The following is a 25,613-nucleotide window of genomic DNA, read 5'->3' on the forward strand; positions in this document are numbered from 1 at the left end:
GAGTCTGGTGCTGGCCTGATTCTCCTCTCTCTGCTTCTGTAGGGAATGTCTTGGAGACAGCTCATGCTAAAAGCCCTTAGTAATGTTTTCCTCTGAAGACACACCGATTCCCCACTGGATAATTAGGATAGAGCTGAACCTTCCGGGAAGGTTCGAGAAGGATATTGCCTTCCCTAAAGGCCCTAAACTGCCGCAGCCCAGGGACCAGGGCTCCTTAATGATGCATTTTATCCCCATTTGAATCTCATTTTCCATTTTGTAAGGGCTTGTACCTTTTTTTAGCTAGATGAGCTTGTTTTAAAAGCTGTCTATTTTATGCATGCGAACAGGTAAAAATGGAAAAAAGGGCTGCACTTGATAAGCTAGTGACTTCCTTCTATAAAGTATTCTATAGTGAGTGAGGACAGTGCGACTTTTCATTCTTACAGACCTGGGCTGCTCTATAGCCAATGCGATTGTCTCCAACCTGCTCCCACCCCACCTGACTCTGAGATCAAGAAGGATCTCTCTGGGCTGGGATCCTGCAGTGCGCACTGTCAGAGTGGATATCTGGGAACTGGTACAAGGGCCATGGGGACCAAAATGACTGAGGTTAAGCTCAGGGAAGGACAGGAGGGTCCCCAACTAACACCAAATGGGGCTGAGAGGACAGGATACTGCAGTGTCATCTGACCCTGAGTTTCAGGAATTCTCTTTGGGAATTTTATGTTATCTATAAAAAGCAGTATCTATGACCTTGGAAACATGTTAAAACCCTCTGCAGTCAGGGAGTGCTGTGGTGACCCAGGCTAACACTGGTGGTGGGGTGGGTGTGGGTGGGAGAACTGTAATAGCAGCGGGTGGAGGGGTCAGAATTGACTCTGGGGAGAGCCTGCACAGCCTCCAGGGGACTCCTTTGTTCCAGCTCCTCAGGCCAGAGAGAAGCACTCTGACCTCCTGACTCCAGAAACTGGTTCCTCTGGGAATGAATACTTCCCAGTGATCTTTTAGACACAGGGGATTTTTTTTTCTCCTCCAGAGGCTAGGTTCACAAGCCAAGTGTGAACAAAGTATGTGCAGTCAAACACCCTTGGAGGCCTAATAGGTATCATTTCTGGGGATGCTGCTGAGGCCATGGGTCCAGACTTCACCAGGGGCCCTTCATACTCCCCAGCACTGAAGCTGGTAGTCAGGGACCTCCTCTATCACTGGCACCCAGCCCAGCTTGCTACAGACCTTCATGTGTGGGTCAAACTTTAGCTGGTATCTCAGGGGTTGAAAAAGGATACACAACTCTGGGCATTAGCCCCCCAGAACCTTCGGCCTCAGACTTAATGACTGGGCTCCTGCTTTGTCCCAGGGATCCAGCCCCACCAGGACATAAGAGGAAAGGGAACAGCTGTTTACTATGCCAGGAACAAGCACTACGTGTAGAGTTCTGTCTTTACCTTCCTTTTCTCATTTAATTCTCCCAGCCACCCTTTGAAGTAAATAAGACTGATGCCCAGAAAGGAAAACTGACCTACTCAAAATCACACAGCATGAATATATTGTATAGCACAGGGAAATACAAACATTATTTTGTAATAACTTTAAATGGAGTATAATCTATAAAAATACTGAATCACTAGGTTGTACACCTGAGACTAATATTGTAAGTCAACTATACTTCAATCTTTAAAAATCAAACAGAATGAGAAGCTCCTCCAACTTCTGTTTCAGAGAAAACAGGTGCTGAAAACAACCCCAAATACTAGATGAGACACGAAAAACTCTTTTTAAAAAGTATCAAAAAACTGGCAAGAGAGAAAGGAATAAGGTCAAATCAAAAGAGAGGCTAGAATTGTGAAAAGTAAGGAGCACCAAAGTCATTTTGGCTCTGTGGGTGTTGGCAGCTACAGGTATATGTAAATCTCAGTCTGAATGGGTTTGAGGGACAATGGGGACACACGCTAAAACTTGGGGCCTGTCACAAGTCAGGGACCTACCAGGAGACCCTCTTAGATTAAGCTGGCACCCCAGAAGGCCTTACCTCCAGGGGAAGGCAAAAGAAGAGGGGCACCCTTCTTCCCTGAGCACCTGTAACCACAAGCTAGACTCCTTACAGAGTAGCTGCCCAAATTCGTATCATTGAGTGGTTCAAAACGGCTTAAGTCATGAATTCAGTTCAAAGCACTCCTGGACTGCTGCCTGGCAGAGGATAAATACTCTCTGGAGGAAGGCAGCTCCACCCCAGGCTTCAGCAAATAACTATCAGTAAAATTTCAAGTAACTTTGAGCAGTACACAAGTCAAAAGTAACCAAGTACACAAGGAAACAACGAACAAAACCCAGCAGAGACCACAGACATGGATGTACAACAACTTCAGATAGCGGACAGATTATAAGCCAATCATGCATACTATGTGTAATGAAATAAAAGACAAGCTTGAAAATATCTGCAGGAAGTAGAAAACTATAAAATGTGACCAAACCAATTTGAGAAAGAAGTAAATGGAACTTCCAGAAATACAAAATCACATAACTGAAATTTTAAAATGCAATGAAAAAAAATACATATGTATAACTGAATCACTTTGCTCTACACCTGAGATTAACACAGCATTATTAATCAACTATATTTCAATATGAATTTTTTAAAATAAAATGCATAAGATTAGATTTAGCAAAAGGGACAACTTGTGAACTGGGAGATGGATTAGAAATAAACAACAGAAAACAGCACAGAGGGACCAAAAGATAGAAAATACGGAATAAAAGCTTAAGAGACACAGAAAAAGAGTGGTGTATCATTAGTAGGAGTTCTGGTAAGAGAGGAGAAAGAAGAGAAGAGAGGCAATACTTGAAGACATACTGGGTGAGAATTTTCCAGAACTTGTAAGAGATGCCATTCACAGAGGTTAAGTATCCCAAGAAATTCCAAGCAGGATTGAAAACAGAAGAGGAAAAGAAAGAAATACACCCTTAAACACATACAGTAAACTGCAGAAAATACGGGCTAGAGAGGGAGAATCAAATAAAAAGTCAGTGTGCTTAGATTACAGCTGATTTATCAATGGCAACAACAGAAGCTGGGAGTGGGAGAGACCTGACAGGCCAGAATTCTTTATTCGGTGAAAATAACTCATTCAGTCTATGGAAGAGCACAAAACAAACATTTTTCAGGCGAACAAAACCTGAGAGAATGTATAACCAAGGAATTCTCATTAAAGGATATTGGAAAGAATGTATATTAGGCTAAAAAAAAAAAAAAAAAAAGGCTACAAATGAACTTATCTACGAAATAGAAATAAGATTACAGATGTTGAAAACAAACTTGTGGTTACCAGGTAGGAGGAGGCGAGGGGTAAACTGGAAGATTAAGATTGACATATACACACTACTATACATAAAATCGGAGAAGGCAATGGCACCCCACTCCAGTACTCTTGTGGAAAATCCCATGGACCGATGAGCCTGTTAGGCTGCAATCCATGGGGTCGCTAAGAGTCGGACACGACTGAGAGACTTCACTTTCACTTTTCACTTTCATGCATTGGAGAAGGAAATGGCAGCCCACTCCAGTGTTCTTGCCTGGAGAATCCCAGGGACGGGGGAGCCTGGTGGGCTGCCGTCTATGGGGTCGCACAGAGTCGAACACGACTGAAGTGACTTAGCATAGCATACATAAAATAGATAACTAATAAGAACCACTGTAGAGTACAGAGAACTCTACTCAATACTCTGTAATGGATCAGAATCTGGTAGGAACCTGAAACATCTTGAAGTTGTCTGAAGATTCTTCGATCACTATGTCAAGCGACACAGATATTTCTCTTTCTTCATATGATGAAGATCAGGGATCTAAACTTATCCGAAAAGCTAGAGAGGCACCATTTGTCCCCATTGGAATGGCAGGTTTTGCAGCAATTGTTGCACATGGATTATATAGATTGAAGAGCAGGGGAAATACTAAAATGTCTGTTCACCTGATCCACATGCGTGTGGCAGCCCAAGGCTTTATTGTGGGAGCAGTGACTCTTGGTATGGGCTATTCCCTGTATCAAGAATTCTGGGGAAAACCTAAACCTTAGAAGAGGAGATGCTATCTTGGTCTTGTTGGTGGTGCTTGCTTTAGTTAGACATCTCATATTGAGGTTATATGTTTATGCTGAAAATAGTCTGGGTCAGACAAGAACATGGTAATTTGAATACTGGCTTCCTTTCTTGCATGCTTGATTGCCTGGTGACCAAGTTACTGGTGACCAGTTCACTAGCTAGGTCATTCAGGGAAGTCAGATCAGCACAAAAGAAACATGTCACTTTTAAATACACTTGATAGTGGTACCTGTCCACCTTCTTAAACTCTTCTGTTGAAATTAGTTCTAAAGAAACAACATGCCAATCCTGAAAATGCTCCCAGTTGCTGCAGAATATCATATGCTTTTGATGTAATGTAGGAATCCTATTTATCCCAGTTAATTTAACTTTCTGACGGCCTTGTGGACTGAGTACTGTTTTAAGGGCTGGTTGGCTCTTGAGGAACCCTTTCAGAACAGTGCACGGAATACAACATTATAAACCTCCCTGCAAGTCTGTGTGTGTTTTTAAACCAAAACTAAAAAGCTGGTAACAGAGCCACTTTGAAGTAGTATTTACTTTAGAATCATAGTTATAAACATGAGAGTAACTTAACTTGTGGATCCCTTTTAGCTCTTTTGTAATTGCAGAATTATATTTTGCTGCTGTTATATTAGAATAATTTTAAATTATTTTGAAACATGTATTTTAAGTGCTAATGCAAAGGTAAATGAAAAACACTTTTTAAATGTGTGCAGTATGTTTATTTTCTTCAGAAGTATCATCAACTAAATAAAATGCCTATAATGGAAGTCATTGATGAGCAAGCTGGTTTGGTCAGACATTATACAAACTTTGGTATATCACAGAATGCGTTGTTGTACTTGTGAAATTCTCATCTAACCTGAATTTACATTCCATGGTGATAACATGGTAAATGTAGTGTTATTAAAGTAAATGAACACACACACACACAAAAATAGTCTGTAATGGCCTATATGAAAAAAGAATCTAAAAAAGAGTGTGTGTGTATATATATACACACATATAAACTGATTCACTTTGCTGTATGCCTGAAACCAACACAACTTTGTAAATCAACCATACCCCTAATAAAAATTGTAAATGGATGTACAGTAGGCAGAAAAAAAAATTATCCCAGATGGAAAATCTGAGATGCTAAAGGTATGAAGAGCCAAAAAAAGTGGTAAATACGTGGGTAAAGCCAAACAAACATTTGCTGTATAATATAACAGGAATTATAAGGTCCTTTGAGGTCACAGTAAAACCAGAGAGAATTAAAGCACGTTATAATAATGTAACAGTCAGGAGGGGGTAGACAGAGTTAAGATGTTTCAAGATTTTGCAAAGAGGAAGGTAAATTGATTAACCTTAGATCTTGATAGGTATGCATGTGGTAATGTTTAAGAAATCTAAAAGGAAAAAGAAAAAGAAATACAGTGTATAATTTTCAATTAATAGAGAAAAAAAGACTAATAAAATAATAAATACAAAAGAAAAATAAACACACAAAAAATGAGAAAAATAAGAAGCACAAAATAGGATAGTGGATTCAAGATCACTGTGTGTGAGTGTGTGTGTGTGTGTGTGTGTGTGTGTGTGTGTGTGTGAAGCTGGCTTCATTTCTGGCTCCACACAACCTTGGAAACTCATCCTCCATCCCGAGCATCCCCACTGCCTCCTGACACAGCCCCCAGCATTACTTGTCTACTTGTCTACGGCATGGGCTTCACATCCTGCCCCTTCCAGTGACCCTCCATCAGGGTCGGGCTCCCTAAGGGTAGAGACTCAGCATGGCATCAACAGTGATCATCTGCTGCGTGCCTCCTGACTGACCGCAGGTGCACACTGTGCATGCCACAGCCATATCCTCATTTACTCCTCACAGCTCCTTCGCATGTTGGTTGTGACATCATCTCAGTTCTACTAATGAGGAAACTGAGGCTTTGAGAAGTGAACTAACTTGCCCAAGGTTACCCAACTATGAAGCCAAAGTTACCCAACCTGCGCCTGTTTGTCTAATTCAGAGGTCATACCCCTGAAACATTAAGCTGGCATTCAAGGATTTTAGCTGGGGGCAGGGGTATGGTAAAATACCTACAACATAAAATATACCATCTGACCATTTTTATATGCCCAATTCAGTGGTGTTAAGAACAGCCACATGGTTGTGCAACCATCACCCATCCATCTCCAAAACACTTCATGTTACAAAGCTGAAAGTCTGTACCATTAAACAACTCCCTTCCCCCTCCCCCAAGTCCCTGACAAACACCATTCTACCTTCTGCCTCTTGGTTTTCCAGGAATATATACCGACTGGTCCCAAGCTCCCATCTAACCATCTCAGCCTACGCTCAGGCAACTTAGTCCTGTCCTGAGTATGCCCTGCATGATCCTAACTCCTTGCCTTTGCTCACACAGATTCCTCCTCCTGCAATTTCCTTCTCCAAGCCCTAGTCTTCTGAAGTCTCATCCTAAATGTCTCCTCTCCAGGAAACAGCTCCTGCCTTTATCGACTGTCAGGGACTTGCATCATGCTCAAGTTATGTGTTCACATATCACCTGCCCTACTCACCTGCGGCGAGTTTACTAAGAGCCGGGACCATGCATGGTTTGTCCTTCAGCCCCCAAAGTACCCTCTGCAGTGCATGGTGTGCATGTTTTCTGAAACCTTTAAATCCAGTTCAAGCAGACCGGTAGAGGCTGCTCACAAGCAGATCCTTTCCCAAGAAGTGCAGCTTGAAGGACAGGGCACTTTCTCCTGGAGCTGGGCACCGAAAGCATTCCTGCCCTCCCCGTGGGGCAGCAATGGAGAAGTTTCTGTAGGCAGGGATGCTCCTGGTGGTGGAAGGGCTGCTTCTGAGCTCAGGACCCCTCTTCTATAGCCCCTTACCTTCAGGAATGAGCTTCAGCTCCTATTAAGCCCCAGCCTCCAGCCCTGAGAACAGTTTGCATCTCTGTGCCACCACAGCGTGTTTCCTCTCCAGAATTCACAGGAAAACTATTAACTACAGCTAGCAAACCTCTCACCTTCCTTCTAAGACTCAGACCCGGGTAAATCAAACCAAGGCAATCACTGCCAATTTGGTGCTGCACCGATGAGGCCAGGGGCTGAGGAGATACAGTGGAATGAGAAAGGATCAGTCCCGTTCCTGCCCAGGAGGAGCTTACAGTCTAGGTGGGGAGATAAGACACAGGGGAAAGCTATGCAGAGGAAAATGAGATTAGGCCCAATTACCAGTTGCAGGCCATAGGGGAAGAGATTCCACAAGACTGAGCCTCAGAGACAGGCTTAGCACATGTGAGGGGAGCCAGGGCTGAGGGAGCCAGGGCTGAGGGAGCCAGGGCCAGAACAGGCCCGTGCAGCTGACAGAATCTGGGACCCAAGCTGATTCTCAGGCGACTGAGTACAGGGTCATTCCTATGTGCAAAAACGAGGGACTGGAAGAAGGGTGTAGACCAGGTATGGGGTGTGACCTTGAAGTGACCAGCCTAGATAGTTGGACAGAGGGCTGATGCAAGAGTCGGGGAAAGGAAGGTGAGGTTGGAAATGGGCCAAGCTGGGGACACCAGGCTGAGAATCTTGGGTCTTGATGGGGACAGGGCTGAGGAAGCACTGAGGAAGATACAGCAGGCAGCACCCCCACCTCCCGCTTCTTTCTCCACAGACTCGGCACAGGGAGCTGACCCCTAAACCCTGCAGAAACACTCCCTTTCCAGACCCAAAAACAGTAGAAGAAAAAAATAAAGCCTAGATCCACTCGGAAAAGGGTAAACCAGCCTCTCCCAAACTTTCCTTTGATTTGCCCCCAAGACCTTAAATACACCCTTTCAACCCCTTCATTCATTGCAGTTGCTTTTCTTTGAAACCATCAACAAATGTGGGGCTGTAGTTTGTCTTGCTGGCAGGAAAATTCCACACACAACTTGCAGCATTTAAAGAGTGGGAATTGCTGGCCTGGGAGTAGAAGTCTGAGTGTATTTCTTTTCTGGACCCAGGAGTTAAGTTGCATTGTGATGAGCTAGTTGGGTAATCTTGGGCAGGTCACTGAATCTTATGAAACCTCAGTTTGCTCACTTCTGATATGAAGATAACAATACTTGCTCCCACTCAGGAAGGCTTGCCTACCTTCTAAGCACATGGGTTTCTGTGTCAACTAGGATGTCAGGCTAGTCGAGATTCCAGTTGTTTTTAAGAATTCTAAAATTTGCTTCTCTCTCCCAGCAGGGAGTTCCGGACCCTCTGGCGGTCACTGTAAGAGATAAATATCTGGGAAGGCACATTGTCACCAACACTACTGTCCATCAAGGCTGGAATGGCCTCAAATGGATGCTGTGGTCTTTGCCTCCGTGATCAATGCCAGATGGGCATGCTCCAGGACATCCAGAGCAGGGGGAAGGGGCACAGTGTCCCCATCAAGTGCTTGAGTGTGAGCAGGAGATCAGAGGCTGAACAGCTTAGGAGACATCAGAGACAGGACAGTGGCTTCGGGAAGAGGTGGAAATGTGGAAGTGTGGGGGTGGGGAGAGGACAGAATACTAACTCATCCAGAGCACCAGGAATCTTGGAAGAAACTGGCTGAACCTAGACCCTTACCTCACACTGTATACAAGCATTTCAATGGATCACTGACTTCAATGTAAGAACTAACATTATAAAATGACTAGAAAAAAATACAGGAGAAATCTTTTATGGCCTTGGATTTGGCAAAGATTTCCTATATGATACTCAAAAAGCACAAGTTCTAAAAGTCTTCATCAAGATTTAAAACTTTTGTGCTTCAAAATACATTGCTACAAAAATTAAAAGGTAAGCACAGACTAGGATAAAATATTTGCAAACTATGTATCAACCAAAAGGCATATTTTGGTGAATGTATATATATATATTTATTATATAAATTATATAAATGTTCAGTTCAGTTCAGTCGCTCAGTCGTGTCCGACTCTTTGCAACCCCATGAATCGCAGCACACCAGGCCTCCCTGTCTATCACCAACTCCCGCAGTTCACTCAGACTCATGTCCATCAAGTTAGTGATGCCATCCAGCCATCTCATCCTCTGTCGTCCCCTTCTCCTCTTGCCCCCAATCCCTCCCAGCATCAGAGTCTTTTCCAATGAGTCAGCTCTTCGCATGAGGTGGCCAAAGTACTGGAGTTTCAGCTTTAGCATCATTCCTTCCAAAGAAATCCCAGGGCTGATCTCCTTCAGAACGGACTGGTTGGATAAGCAAGTATAAACTTTAGCCTCCTTGATGTTTCAATATAGTTGTTACCTGATTCCATTTTACCATAGAAACTGTCAATAAGTTCCCAGAAAGAATATAATATATTTGAATAGATATTTGAAATACAAACCTTTTGGTGGATATACAGTTTGTAAATATTTAAATATAATATATAATCTAAAAATATTTTCTAAACCTAAGATATATTTTAATTTTAATGTCTAATATGTAACATATAAACTATGTTATAATTATTTTACCTATTATATTAATGTAAACAACCCAGCTTTAAAAATGGGCAAAGAATTTGAAGGGACACTTCACCAAAGAAAATATATGGATGGCAAATAAACACATGAAAAATGTTCAACATCACTAGTTATTTGGGAAATAATGGTAAGTTAATAAGATACCATGACACATCCCCTAGAATGGCTAAAATTTAAAAGACCAATCAATTCTGAATGTTGACAGGGATAGGGAGAAACTGTAAGTGGAAATGTAAAATGATTCAACTATTCTGGGGAGAAGTTTGGCAGGTTTTTTTTAAAGTTAGACACATGAGCCAGCCATTTCATGCCCAAGAATCATAAAAACATATACTCACACAAATTCTTGTATTGATATATGAACATTCATTGAAGCTGTATTTCTAGTAGCTCCAAGCTAGAAACAACTCAAATGTCCGTCAACATATTAATGGATAAACCAATTGTGGTATATTCATATGGTAGAATACTACTCAGCAACAAAAAGGAACAAAGTAATCATATATGCAACAACATAAATAATAATGTTGAGTAAAAGAAGGCAGATAAAAAAAAATACACATACTGTATGATTCCACACACATCCAATTCTAGAAACAGAAAACCAACTTATAGTGACTGACAGCAGATCGATGGGTGGCTGAGTGGGCAGAAGGGGCAGGAAGGTGGGGCTTCAAAGGGGCACAAGGAAATGAGTGACGAATACGCTCAATGTCCTGACGGTGGTGATGGCTTCACAGGGGAGACCTAGGTCAAACTAATCAAATTGTATTCTTCAAACATGTGAGTTTACTATACATCAATTATACTTCAATAAGGCTATTCAAAAGAAGGAGGAGGAGGGAATGTGACAGCCTTCAGCCCCTTGGTGGAGACCAGTCACTCTGCTCTCCTGGTTGGGTGCAGGCGTGGGTGTGGGGTTTATCTACAGAACTATGTCTCCTCTGCCATCCAGCTATTCTTTACCTATTTGGCTATATCTCCCCCAGTTGTTTCAAGTTTCTCAAAGGCAGGGCAGTGCCTTCTGTGTCCAGCCTCTCCCCCTGGGGAAGAGGAAGACAAGGATGGAGCAGCCTCCATGGGGAGCAGAAAAAGGGCTGGTTTTTCACTGGGACCAGTGGTGATGACATGAGGATCCTGGAGAGTCCACCCAACCGAGTGGAGCATGTAGAAGGCTGTCATTCCTGCCTTGTTTGTGGGATGTGTAGCAACCTACTTGGGGAATACTCCTAACACTGCTGCAGAACTGGATAAGGCAGAGCTGAGATGCTGAGCCCCATCTGATTCCCCAAGGAGCTTACCCTTCAGGTCAGGCCTGTTGGACAAGATGGTTATTATAAAACCTACAACGAGTTGTGAAACAATTCTGGAGCCAGAAAGACAATGCTGTGTGCAAAGTACTCCTCCAGCAATTGACAGAACCCAAATTCCAATCTTTACCATCCTGACCTTGTTGAGATCTCTATGGTCCTCTGGACAGACTGTCATTCTGGCTGACTCACCCAGAGGTTGGTGACCTTGCAAAGCCAAATTCTTAACTCTCTCCCTTCTAGTACCCAGGCCAGCAATTCTTCATGTCATCAGGGCTTGGCTTTCTGAGGGCCAAATAGTCGACTCTACATGAGGAAGTTAATTTCTATTGCATTCAAGCACTACAAGGGACTACAGTGGCAATGGTTCCCACTGCCGTTGTTTTGTCGGTAAGTCGTTTTCAACTCTTGTGACTCCATGGACGGCAGCACGCCTGTCCATGGCTTTTCCCAGGCAAGAACACTGGAGTGGGCTGCCATTTCCTTCTCCAGGGGATCTTCCTGACCCAGGGATCAAACCTGTGTTTCCTGTATTGGCAGGTGAATTCTTTACCACTGAGCCACCAGGGAAGCCCAATGGTTACCATAGATTTATATAAACTAAAGTATGAACAAGGCTGAGAATGCAATTCCCCATCCTGCTGTCAGCCCTGCCAACAACTATGACCCTCCGTCACCCCTTGTGGATTATCCTCGACAGCATCAGCCTCACTGAAGGAAAGCCTGATTCAAAATGTTGACCACAGAGTGGACATTTGGGACTACTTCTTTCATGACCAAAGGAAAAACTGTTTCCTCCACTCACAATACTTCTGATACCAAATGTGTGGGGTTTTTCCTTACATTCAGCAATTCTGACCTAGAATTAGAACAGACCCCAAAGACAAAAGGCTCAGCCCCACAAGATTGCCCCTCTTCAGACAACCATCAGAAGTAGTGGGTCTCCAGGTTACCCACACTTCCGACTCGGCTACAAATTGGGAGTTTCCATGACCCCCCTCTTCATGTTCCATAGTTTGCTCACACAACTCAGGGAAACACTATACTTACTATTATTGGTTTATTATAAAGGTTCCAAGTTGGGAACTGTCAAACAGAAGAGATCCAAGGAGCAAAGTATGGGGAAGGGGCACAGAGCTTCCATGTCCTCTGTGGGCACATCACCTGCCCAGCACCTTAAGAAAAGAAAGAAGAAAGTGTTAGTCACTCAGTCGTGTCTAACACTTTGTGACCCATGAACTGGAGCCCACCAGGTTCCTCAGTTCATGGGATTTTCCAGGCAAGAATACTGGAGTGGGTTGCCATTTCCTCCTGCAGGAGATCTTCCCAACCCAGGGATCGAACCCACATCTCCTGTGTCTCCTGAATTGCAGGCAGATTCTTTACCAGCTGAGCCACTGGGGAAGCCACCACCAGCACCTTAACACGTTCACTAACCTGGAAGCTCTCTGAAGCCCTTCATTTAAGAAGCTGAGATGCACATGAGCCTGAGACTCTCTGTTGCTGCAGCTGGCTTCCTGTCTCTGCTTTTCACTCGCCACTTGCCTCCAAGCCACCTTCCTCAGGCTTTGGCCTTCTCAGCTGTGAGACTCGTGTTCAGTCTTCACTCATTCTGTGGACTCATACCAAAGCTGGACTTCCTTGGCCTGACTCCTGAGTATCCCTGTGTCCAGCTGCTCTCTCCCGCCTCTGGCTATTTTGTCTCCTATCTGATCCAATCTGGCCTCAACCCACACCCACCTGCCAAAGTATCGAGTTGGCTGGTCGTGCCTTACAAGCATTCCCTGATCCCACTTGATGGAGGATAGTCTAGAAGGAATGAGGGGTATGACAAAGTACGGGGGTTCAGGGTAAGAAACTAGGGGCTCCTCAGGAATTAGATGGGAACAGGAGCTCGAGGCAGGTTCATTCAAGATTTGAGAGATATGCTTGAGGGGGCCGTCATGACTGAGGGTGGAAGCCTCCTGGAGATCCCAGGAGCCAAGCTGAGATGCTAAGAGCAGCTAAGCTGGGCTTGAGGCCAGGAATCAGAGAGACTGAGGGAACTCAGCAATTGGCTGGAGACAGCTCTCAAACTGGGCACCTTTGTCATCTGGACTCCCTATGTTCTTGTCTGCAGCATCTCAGAGACACTGCTGGGCAAAGCACACCAGAGACTGGAAAGGCCAGAAGAGGAAGAGCCACAGTGGCCAAGAGAGCTCCAACCTGGGGTGCTCTGCTGGGTGCTCTGGAGAGGGTTGCATGCTCACCTTGCAGACCCGGCTAGATAATCCCTAGGGCACGACACCACAGGTCTAGAACGTCAGAGTTCTCTTAGCTCCTTCAGGCCACACAGATACAGTTAGTAAATCCTGCCCTAAGGAATTTCATATTAACTGCTCCCATCTGTTTATCATCCAAAATCTAGAGTAGAGCTGGGATGAGGCAGGAAACACATATTACAGTTCAAGATGCCAGGATCTCAAACAAGCGTCAAGGAGTTAATTTGGAAACGTATAATCAACTCCTAAGAAGAATGTGGCTCCAAGGCTTCTAAGAAATGAGAATGACGCTGAGATGCCAGCATCCACCTACGAGTGCCATCTCTAACCATCAGCAGCCATGTGGCATGTGCTGACCCAAACCAAGGCAGGGAGAAGCCCAGTGCTGAGCCTAGTTCTGCCACGATTTGCTGCAGGATCCTGGGCAGATCACTTCTTTCCTGGCTTCAGGTTCCTGGTCTTTACGACACTCTCTGCCCTGTGTCAGGCTGCACAGGGAGCCTCACCTGCTGAGCGCAGCTCAGTCTAACCGGCCTGATTCCCCAGTAAAGGCTCTCTGGGCTGTTGATCCTCCCCCATCAGAGAAACTGAACTTCTCTAAACCTCTGTGGCTCTCAGACAGCCTTTTGCTGGCACAGAGCACTTTGGGGCCAGTCCTCTGAAAGTGGCCACTTCTCTCCATGTGACCCTGACAAAGGACAACCAAAAGGAGAACAGAGAAAGGAGAAGAAGACCAGAGGTGCATGTGCCCCAGAGAGCGCTCGGCTTCCTCCCGCAGGCCACAGGGCTCACTGCTGGCCTTCAGAGGGACAGAGTGTTTAAGCTGGACGGCTCCCGTGGCTTCTCTGCTCTGTGGCCTTGCTGAGTGACTGTCCTGCTCTGTGCCTCGGTTTCCCTGTCTGCCAAGGGGCCCAGTCATGAGAATTAAGTAAGGATGTGTGTTAAACAAGTGTCATAAAACAAACACCTCACAAGTGTAATTTCCTCCTTGCTCTCTTTCTAACCACCTCTCGCTCGTCTCCAGGCGTGGAAGCAGCTGCTCTGTAGCTCTCAGTTTGCCATAAGTTCAGAGTGGACCTCCAGGCTCTGCATGAAACAGTTAATGAATGGCTGTAAAAATGTATAGTTATGCTCCGAATAAACGCAATTTTGGGTGTTCCCTGTTGCTTTCTTTAAAATCTATTATTTTTTCCTAGCAAACTCTACCACCAGCTGAATTTTGGAAATCCAGTGTTTTTGATCATTTTAGTGGATAGGAATAGCAAAAAATTATGTTAGCTCAAACCACTTTTTTTAAAAAGGGAGAACAAAATTGAAACTGAATTTATTTTTAGAAATGTCTTTTTGAGGGCAAATATTTATTTTTAAGACAGCAAGAATATTAACACACATATGAAAAGGACTTCTCCTACCAAGTATTTGGCTGCTCAGGCTCAAGAAATCCCAGAACTCTTCAAATTTTCCATTCTGATCCAGATCCAATTTCAGGGCTTTCTACTCATACTGAATGGAATATGAAATTAACTCTTCTATTCTAAATAATATTTGTTGAGAAAACAGTCTTACAATTTTAAAAGCAAATTTGTTCAGAAATATTTCAGAACCAGCTTTTATGCTGTTTCTTACCATGCCTTATTATTGTTTGCACTGGAGTATAGTTCGGTTAGTCAAAATTGCCTGACTTTCACTGATGATTATCACGTTGACTTTACATTTCACTAGATTAGACAAGGAGCCACAAACTGGAGAAGCCAATCACAGCTGTAGTTGACTTAGTCTCTAGAAAGAGTTTCCATACTTTTCCATCAGATAGTTTAAAAAAAAAAAAAAAACCACACACACATTTATTTTTATTTGGCTGTGTTGGGTTTTAGTTGTGGCACACAGGCAAATGAATTAGAGTTACCTGTGTCAATATGGAAGATTCTGAGATGTAACATGGAGCTGCCAGCCCTATGGGCACAGAGCCTTCATGAGCCATGCTCTGTTTCACTGGGTCCTGGAGCAGGTAGGGGATGGCTTCCTAATGGTGAATGTGAGAATGATACACAAGACTGGTCTGCATCAAAGTCATCAAGGGTCCAATGCCCAAATTTCCATCATTAGAAATTTAATCTTCTGGGTTAAAGTTAATCGGCTGTTTTAGAAATCAAAGAGATCCAATAGTTTCTGGTTCCACTGTACTCTGCTGGGCAGCCACCAGCCACAGCCAAACCCGTTCTCACTAAAAAGCTCATGGAAAGAAGCTGAGGCAGGAAGGCTGAGCAGCAGGGCCAAGGACAAAATTGGAGGCACACCAGTAGTTAAGGTTGATGAAAGGAGGTCAGAGCAAACAACTGGGAAACATTAGGAGACAAGAAAAGCCAATGAGGGACTTCCCTGGTGGCCCAGTGGCTAAGACTCCAAACTCCCAACGCAGGGGGCTGGGGTTTGATTCCTGGTCAGGGAACTAGATCCCACATGCTGCAACTAAAGATATCACGTATCGTGACAAAGATCGAAGATCCTACATACCTCAACCATGAACTGGCACAGCCAAATAAATAAATATATTTTTAAAAAGCCAATGAAATCACAAGAATTTAAGGAGGCATTACAGAAACTGATCACATATCACAGAGGTAAATCAGTTCACATGAAAAGATGTCATTAATAACTTGACAAAGTGCCGCTAGTGGCCTCAGCAAGGGCAGTCTTGTTAGAATGATGGGGGTAGAGTCCCGACTTGGTGGGGAATCAAAGAAGGAAATGGAGGCTCAAAACATGGGTTACTTTCAAGACCTTTGTTCAAAAGACAGTGTGGGAGGTGCCCAGAAGAGATAGTAAAGCTAAGGTTTTCTAGAATGGGACAGAATTATGCTTGTAGAGAGAAGGAAAGGAAAGGGAAGGATTAGGGAATCAGAGAAAGAAAGAAAGGGTAATTTATTGACCTGGGTCCTGGAAGCAGCAAGACAGGGTAGGAGGGGGAGCCTAGGAGGAAGCTGCCCTTGGAAATGACGCATGAATCCTGTTGGCAGCCAGAAAGCTAGGAGCTGAGAACCTGACACACTCCATGCTCCCAGAGCAGCAGACATTACAGTCACTGGAGACAGAGACAGCAGTGGGGTGGATCTTCTGAGGAGAGCTGGACAAGCAGGAAGCAGCCACCATGGGGAATGAAATTAGTGTCTGGCCAAGTGTAAATAAAAGGACTGACAAAGAGCCAGCTGAGGTGGAAACCACATCTCTGTAGTGGTGCTAATTTTCTTTTGTCCCAGTAGAGCTGGACAGACCTGAAGCCCCACAGAAACACTGGAAAGCTGGATTATTCCAGGAGGGGGTAGGCAGAGAGGGTACAGCTGGATATGGGGCTTAAGGCCACCGAGAGTGCTGGTTAGGTGACAGCAGCTCTGGGGACAGCTGGGGTTGGGGAACAAAATAGACTTCTCCAGTTTTCTTTTTCATAAGAAACAACAGTGTATTGTTGTATCTTAAAAGCCATTATATAGAAAAGCCATCTGAATGACTGGAGTTGACGTTTTCAACATTGAAGTAGCAGGCTGTACCCCACCCTGCTTCTGGGTCACTCACCAGTCAAGGGACTGCTATGGGCACACAATTTTCCCCGCCTACGTCTCTGGGCCTCAGGTCCACTCCACAAACTCAGAGGTAACAATCAGAGGAGATTTCTGTCTTTACTTCCCACCCCTGCACCAGTGACTGGTACTTAAGGTGTTAAAAAGAGAAGTTTACAAGTTTCTAAAATGTGGTATTTTGGTCAACCTGATGAACCATTATTGACAGAATGCCTGGGTTGAAGACTATTGTGTCCAGTCTTTGCTTTTTGAATAGGGACTTGCTGCTGACCACTGCAGCAGTTTTATCACCCTCTTAAACATCTTTAAGCAATTTGTCAGTTTTTCAGAATTTAGAGATGTGTTCTACTTTTTTGCGCTTTACAATTTTTAACTCATTTTCTGGCAACTATTCCTGCTCTGCATTGTTTATACTCATAAAAAATCAGAATTACCTAAATATCCAACAGGAGTTGTTTATAGTCCTCTTTTCTCTTATTAGAAAAACAATGCATGTTCATGTCATAAAAGGTAAAAGTGCAGACAGGAAAAAGAACTGAAGGATGTGTGGACTCCCTCCCAGACACCAGTGCTGGTGAATACCCAGAATCAAGCCTTCCAGGTCCTTCTCTAAGCCAGTATATAGTGGGTTCACAGCATATTTACTTTTTGCAACCACTTATAATTGCCTTAAGGAATCCAGAACTCCAGGCTTAAGTCCCCAGTCTACCACCTCCCTCCCCAACACACACCCGCTGCCTGGCTTGTGCCCTAGGGAGGGGGTTTTGTAAGTGAGAGCTGAGGATGCAGTGGGGTAAACTTAAAGAGGAGGAGAAAGACATTGTGGGCTCTTGCTGGAAGGTGAAATGGCCACATCTACCTCAGGGACTGCAACGCCCTCACTGAATAATCATGTTTACCACCACCCCAGGACATCTGTAAGTCATCTAGAACCTTGTAATTTGTGCTTTTGGAGAGTTCCACAAAGCCGTGGGGAGCCCCTCAGCTGGGGACACTCAACTATGGCCGAGTGGAGACAGCGAAACTTGAACTTGAGCCATAACAGACGAGGAACAAATTTCAAAGGATTAAATGAACTACAAATGCCAACCACCATCCTGAATGGTTGTTGTCCTGAAATAACATAGAAAGAGTGCCCTTTTCAGCACAGAGCATCCCAGGGTGTGGAATGTGGAATGAGAAGATGTGCTCCAGACCCCCAGAGGTGCTGCCTTTCCCTGCCCACCATCAAATTCTGTGACCCGGTTCTTTCAGCCTCCAGTACAGGAAGATGGAACATGGGGAGTCTCTTTCACGCCCCTAGGACACCGCAGCGGACGGCATTCCCCATGCAGTCTTCAGGAAATTAATGGGTGGATTGGCCTCAGTGGGCCACATGGTATATCATACTTGGTTCTGCCCCATTCTAGACCTTGAGAAAGTTACCTAATTTCTCCAATTCTCCAATTACTTGCCCATAAAATAGGGACCCTGGTAGGATTATGAGGACTAAACTGAGGCTGTGTACGAAAAACACCTGGCACCTTCCCTGGCATGTACGTGGTACCCAGTGAATATTAAACTCTTTACCTCCCAGCCCAGTGGTCCCATCATGCCTTCTCAGACTTACCACAATCTGAGTAAGAGCATCCCAGAGACGGGAGCAAACAGCATGTATTCATTCAAGTCACAGTTACACAAAATGCCTGTGTGCCTAGCACCCTGGAACGTCGAATTCACTTAAAGATTTTTCAAAATACTATTCTAATATTCAGAAAAATCTCATGGAGAAGAAAGCAAAATTTGCATTAACTTTAAAGAAAAATGTAAACCATCTGGCCCATGCCCCAGGCTTCCTAGGAATCCCATACAGAGAGGCTTGAAGGTGCTAAGTCGACCAAGGACAGGACCTGAGGCCCAGGTCACACAGATCGTCACATTTTCCTGCAGTGAGTCATAAACCAGAAGTGACATGGGCCCTCCCTAGAAAATCAGGGTGGAAAAGAACTGGTCCAGAGAAAACCAGTCAATTACACAGGAAGCCCTCATGGTCACTGTGTTCACTGTCCCCAGAGCCTTGCTTGCACAGCCTGTCTTGCTGAGAGTCATCCTTGGGCCAACTCTTTCAGGATTATCTCACCTTCAGTTCTCTGGAAAAGATACTCCCATTTCTAGGAAGACATCATGAAATTTGCTGTATGTCAAATCTGGGATGCTCGGCCAGGTCAAATTGAGTTGTTTTCCTCACTTACTTTCTAGTCTAGCCTCCAACACTTCCATGGTCACCCTCCAAGGTCAGATTCTGGGATGTAAACTGGATGTGAATCCATCCATTTACTTTTGTTCTCTGTGCCCTGATGGACTCAGATCTGTGGGGTCCTCTTAACACAGGTCAACCTGGGCTGGAAATCATATCTCCCATGTTTATCTTCTCATCATAAAAATGCAACTCCTTCACTGAATCAATCACCATGTCAGATGTCAGCTAATTTCATATTTGATATAAACAGAAAAATAATAGCCATAACCATCTCTGAGTGGTGGGAATTTTTATCTCTAATTTCATCATTTTGCTTACCTGTATTTTCTCAATTTCAACAATGAAATGTACCTTTTGTGTACAGAGAAAGAGAAAAATATATAAAGATTAGCATTCCTCTCACTTAGCTGTTTCCCAGTAGATTTACATTCTAAATTCAAGCTTAAAATTCAAAACCAAAAGCAACAGAACATTTTTCCATAGGATAGGAGACTAGAAATCCAGAAACCCCTCCTTGCTCTTGACCAAGCTGAACCAAATTCCAGTTTACACTTAGGTTTACCAAATCAAAGGAAAATGTTTTTGAGGCAGGATTATTTACCCAGTGTATTTTGCATATGGTTATGAGCCAAAATCACAACAAAAGCAGAAAACCTATTGGTGAGATAATTCAAAGCCAAGGGCTGGGGAGATCACATTATTCTCCAAAACAATGTAGTAACCTGAGGAGGTTACACTGGTTGTGCAACTAGATTTGCAATTCATTCAACAAATATTTGCATATTCTCTGTGTTCTAGGCACATTCTAGGCACTGGGTATGCAGCAGTAAACAAAACTAGCAAAAATCCCTGGACTCGGGAAGCCTGTATTCCGATCAGGGAGACTGAAACAGGAAAATCCTTAGCTTAGTATTAATACTATTTCTATTGTTTTGATTGGTTTCCTGTCATTTTTCTCAGTGAAGGAGAATTTTCTACCAAGTCCCTACTGCCTCCAGTGGCTGGGTATTTCTTGATACAATCCTTTCAGGAGTGGGACAGACTGGATCCCAGTACCTTTGGAGTCACAGTAATTAAAGAACTGGAGAGCTGCCCTGCCTTGATCTTGCTGCAGTGATTGTCACAAGGACTTAGCTGATACCAAGTGGTTCCTTTATTCCTAGAGGAAGAGGATGAAGCACCCCAGCCATGAATGGAATCGAGAACTGAGCCAGAACCCTGGGAGACCAGGAGCTGCCACAGCGGGCTACAGGGATAAGCTGAAACAGGAATAAGACTGACGTAGGGAGAAGATTTTAGCTCCAGGTAAGTGAAAATATTTCAACAGCCAGAGCTGCCCCACAGTGGAATGCGCTGAAGAAAAGACAATTCCCAGGCTCTGCTGATGAATGACCAGCTCAGCTCTGCCACTTACTGACTGTGTGACTCTCAGCTACTCCCATAACCTCGATGGGTCTCAGTCTCCTTGTCTGTAAAACGGGAATTGCAGTGGTGCTTAGTTCGTGGAATTGTGGTAAAGATTTAATAAGAGAAGCACGTAAAGTTCCAGGGTACTGCCTGATACAAAGTAACTTAGACACTGAAAAACTCTACTTAGATCAAATGATGTTTGAGAACTTACATTCTATGCTGGCTTCATAGTGGATTTTATCTTATTTGATATCAAAATAATATTATATACAATCATATTTGGCAAGAGGATTAAAATCTACAATTGCAGTATTAACATCACAAAGATCACTAGCTAGAGCAGGGATAGAACCTACAGTCATCTGTGAGGATCACTCTGAACCATGTGAACGCATTTCTGATACGCTATGGTCCAGGCACAGCCCATGACCTCTGGCTGATTTGGACACACCGTGATCTTTGTCCTCCCTGGAGGTACACCAGGGTACTAGGCAAAGGCCAGGATCAGGCCAGTACCAGTGTTCAGCACTCAGGGAGTGCCCTAAGGCAGAAGTACCACCCCCGATACACGTTCCGGGCTGATTTGGGCATGATCTGGGGTTCAGAATAGAAAGTCCCCAGAGAGGCTGTACTCAATGTCACAAAACTCCCAAGGGCCCATTCATGGCACGGCAGCAGTGCCAGCCTCAGCCCCACTCTGGGTCATCCAGGGCTGATGGATTCAGATGGCAGCCTGTGAGGCAGGACTCTGGAGGCACAGCCAGGCAGGGCTGGAGAGCCCCAAGCCACAGCTCAGTTGGACGAAGGGCAGCCTGAGGCAGCGCAGGGTAGAATCCCAACCTACTCATAATCCCTCCTGTGTTTCCTGTGGTGGGGGCCATACTCAGACAGGTCTCCTCTTCTGCCCCAGTGAGGATGCCCAGGGGCAGCTGCACAGCCACAGGTGACCTGCTTAGCCCCACCTCCGGCCCTGGCTGTTGGTAATGGTCCAAGGGTAGAAGAGGGAAAGTAGCTGGTCCGCCTGTGTGTGCCCAGCAGGCCCTCTGACAACTGCCATCTCCATTCCAACGGCCTTGGGGTCAGTGGTCAGTTTTTAACTGTTGAGCCAGTTCTAACCCACAAGTGCCTGCCATCACACCCTCTCACCAGCTTTCCAGGCATGCCTAGACCTGTCTGAACTCTCAGCAGGTACAGAGCTCAGGCCTACTTGCTCTGAGTACACACTACTTAAGTATCAAAATCCCAAACAATAATATATTATATGTGTGTGGTGCTTGGCATTTTTCAATGCACTTTTCATATCCCGTGTATGTGCTGTGTGTTGTGCTTAGTCGCTCAGTCATATCCAACTCTTTGTGACCCCATGGACTATAGCCCACCAGGCTCCTCTCTCCATGGGGATTCTCCAGGCAAGAATACTAGAGTGGGTTGCCATGCTCTCCAGAGGATCTTCCCAACCCAGGGATTGAACCCAGGTCTCTTTACCATCTGAGCTACCAGGGAAGTCCAAGAATACTGGAGTGGGTAGCCTATCCCTTCTGCAGGGAATCTTCCTGACCCAGGACTCGAAGCAGGGTCTCCTTCATTGCAGGCAGATTCTTTACCAGCTGAGCTACCACGGAAGCTATCCCATGCATAGCTCACAAAATCTCCAGAAGACTTGAGACTCAATGCCCCAAACCCCAACTCAGCAGTGGTCTAAGGAGATACCACCATGACTAGAGTCTAGCATACAGGCCCTGCCACCTGCACCACAGACACCCTTATGCTGGATGGTGCTCATAACACTGTTCTCACTGGAAACTGAGATTGCACCCATCAAGTCCCCACAAGGGTTGTGAAGCAGACCCTGCTCCTTTGCTGTCACTGGCTTCTAACTCAAAACTGGTGAGGGGTGCCACAGGTTGCGGGTAGGGCTTGTCTGACTAGAGAAGCCCGAGCCTAAGCCCAGTGTCTAGGTCTTAGTTGAAAAGGAAAATGGCTCTACCTCATGAGGCGTGGAATTCCTCAAGCACAGGAGGGAGGCTCAGCTGCCGAGCAACCAAAATGAATGACAAATATCCAGCCTTGCATCTCATTCCATCATCCCACCAACACTTGAAGTTGTCAGAGAGATTTTTATTATCCCCATTTTAGACAGCAGAAGCTGACCAGCAGCTTCTCTACACATTGAAACAAAACAAGGAGAAAAGCAAAGTCTTGTTTTCGGTCAGGTTTAAAAAGATTAGCTGCAGAAGTATGGAATAACAGGAACTAGGTTTGCCTTCAGGTCACGTAAAGACAGTCTTAGAATCTCAGCAGACCTTGAGCTTCATGTGAACCAGCTAAAGAGGCTGCTGACATGGCCACTGCAGACTTGTGAGTGAGACAAGGTCTTGGCCTCCGGGCCTGCCAGACTTACCTGGGGTTGACCATTCCGGTCTGACCACATTTTTGCAGAGACGGGCAGCCAAGGTAGGGAGGTTCTGTAACAACTGGTGCGTGGGCTCTGCTGCTTCAGAGGGCAGAAATGGGGCCACACGGGAGCTACAGGGACCTCATGCCACATCAACACCTGTAGAACAGGGCGAAAACAAGACAGGCTTCTTTGTTAGGTGGAGAATACCTTATGTGTGTATACCTTCATGTACAAAGAACACCTTCCTGTGTATACCCCACTGCCAGGAGAATACAAACTCTGGTACAGAAAGCCATCTATCAGAAATTTTAATTGAACTAGATGATAACTACAGTCCCTTCCCACTCTAAGAGGCTATAAGTCAACAATGTGCTCTAAACATTGGGCATAATCTACAAGGTAGGACAGTGACCCTCCAAGAGCCTCCTAGGGACCCAAAGAACTAAACAATGACAAAGAAAAACAGAAGTGTGCGCTCTTCCTAGACATCAAATACATGCAAAAATAAAAGCAAAGGTCATTTTATGTGTTACGTTAGCCCAAACTGAAAAGTAACGTTCAGTACTGGAGAGGTTGTGATAAAGCTGGAACACTCATGCTGGCAACTGGGTAAAATGGGTACCAATCCTTTTTGAAATCAATGAGGCAGGTGGTATCAAAAAAACCAAAAACATATTTAATCCTTGATCCCAATAATTGTTCACTTGGGAATCTACCTTAAAGAATAATTTGTAAAGGGGAATTACTCTATACTTAGAGGTACTCATTACATCATTATTAATAACAAACAAGCAGTCTTAAACAGAAGAGAGAGATTAAGTATAGTATGGTGTTAGATGGCATATTAGGCAATCATTGTAGATGGTGTTTATAAAGAATCCCTATTCCTCAAGGGCAAGTCCTGCACCATATTTACTGTTGTAGCCCCAGCACTGTCTGGATCATAGAAATGCCTCATTTGGTATTTGTTGAATGAGTGAATGAACAACTGAACAAAAGAATTCAATCTTAGCAAGGGAAAATGCTCATTATATGTTGGAAAAAAAACAAGCAGAACTCAAAATTATATCTAATTTATGATTTCCAGAATATGAAAGATTATATACGTGTGTCCTACATGTGGACTGTGTGAAAGTGAAAATGTTAGTAGCTTAGTCGTGCCCAACTTCGTGACCCTATGGACTGCAGCCCATCAGGCTCCTCTGTCCATGGGATTTTCCAGACAAGGACACTGGAATAGTTTGCCATTTCCTTCTCCAGGGAATCTTCCCAACCCAGGGATCAAACCCAGGTCTCCTGCATTGCAGGCAGATTCTTTACCAACTGTGCTACCAGGGAAAAATAAAAATAGATGTTAGGGTCATATAGTAGGGATGATGTGTTGTTATTCATTCACCATGTTTTTCTGAGTACCTGTTATGTATCAGGTACTATGCTACATGCTGTGAGTAGAGCAGTAAACAAAGTAAGACACAGTCTCTACCCTAAAGGAGAGTTAATTCTGGTGGGTTAATGGAGTGAGAGTGGGGAAGAGACAGATAATAAACAAATAAGTAAATGAATATATGTCAGGTGGTAGGTAGTAAGTGCTATCAGATAAAAAAGAAAGAAAGAAAGAAAGAAAAGCAGGAAAGAGGGATAAGAGCTCCAGGAGAGGAAAGGCTGCCATTCTATATGTGATGTCCATGAGGATATCTAGGGAAGATCTTTCAAGCAGTGGGAACAACAAGTGCAAAGGCCCTGAGGCCAGACTGCTTGATGCAATCAAGGAACAGCATGGAAGTCAAAGAGCTGAAGCAGAAGAAACCTAGGGGATGAGGCGAGAAGCTATAGGAGTCAGCATAGATGAGGCCCTTAGGCCATCATCAAGACTTGTAGGGCTTGCACTCAGAGACAAAGAGGTCACTAGAGGCATTTATATAGAGATGTGACTTATGTTTAAGAAGGAATCACTTCTATTTTATCCTTTTATAAGAATATTTTATGAAAGTTTAAGATGAAAGGAAGAATTTTAAACAATGGACAGGTTATCATAACATTCCTGAGTTGATTCACAATATATTTTCTGAGCCCCCCTGATTCAGAGGGCTGGAATAGCATGTCTATTTCGAGATTATAAAGATATATCAACCATACAAAAGTCTTTTTTTTTTTTTTTGGCCTCACAGCACAGAATCTTAGTTCCTGGATCAAGGTTTGAACCCAGGCCGTCGAACAGTGAAAGAGCTGATTCCTAACCTGAGACTGCCAGGGAATTCCCCACACACGAAAGTATTTTTAAATAACACTGTTTTTTTCTTTAAGAAGAAAAAAAGAGAGAGAGATTATTCAAATTATTTAACTGATTTTGTCCTTTTTTTCTTCAGAAATTATGGAGGTAATTTTTTAAATTAACATTTAGATGTACATTTCATATTCTATACCAAGTCCCTTAATTGTAAACCAAGCTGCTACTTGGGAAATCCTAAAGTTGGCTGCTTATTTGACTCCTCTTAAATATCTCATGCACAACTTCTACAGCATCACTCACAACCCATCATTACTGACAGGAGACCCTTGTGGGAAGTCTGTATGTGCTGGCAAGATGATCTGAAAGACTAATAAAATCCTTTTCAAGGATGCAGAAAGGAAAACGGCTACATTTCAAATTCATGGCATTTCAAAGGCATGAATTAAGCTCTAAACTCTACATTTGAAAAAAAAAATCAACACAAGTTCTCTAATTTATGTTTTAAACTGAGAAAACAAATCGTTGCTAAGAAATGAAATTTGCAAAATTCTTAAACACATTTTCTAGTTGATATGCATGTACTTAAAACTACAAACTATACCAAAATATAAATGCAGGAATCACTAGCATTG

At 44.0% G+C, this 25,613-nt stretch overlaps 1 protein-coding gene across 1 annotated transcript; it reads left to right on the forward strand.

Moving 5' to 3' along the window:
* The first annotated feature begins 3,745 nt into the window (after positions 1-3,745).
* Positions 3,746-4,052, forward strand: LOC102285529 (HIG1 domain family member 1A, mitochondrial). The gene has a single exon (XM_005896518.2). The coding sequence runs from the start codon at positions 3,771-3,773 to the stop codon at positions 4,050-4,052; it is 282 nt and encodes a 93-aa protein (XP_005896580.1). The 5' UTR covers positions 3,746-3,770.
* The last annotated feature ends 21,561 nt before the right edge of the window (positions 4,053-25,613 follow it).

Source organism: Bos mutus, chromosome 18, assembly GCF_027580195.1.
Source record: "Bos mutus isolate GX-2022 chromosome 18, NWIPB_WYAK_1.1, whole genome shotgun sequence".
NCBI classification, from domain to species: domain Eukaryota; kingdom Metazoa; phylum Chordata; class Mammalia; order Artiodactyla; family Bovidae; genus Bos; species Bos mutus.

Bases quoted from the DNA above. Each gene is read 5' to 3' on its own strand.
- LOC102285529 (XM_005896518.2), top strand. From the start codon at position 3,771: ATGTCAAGCGACACAGATATTTCTCTTTCTTCATATGATGAAGATCAG.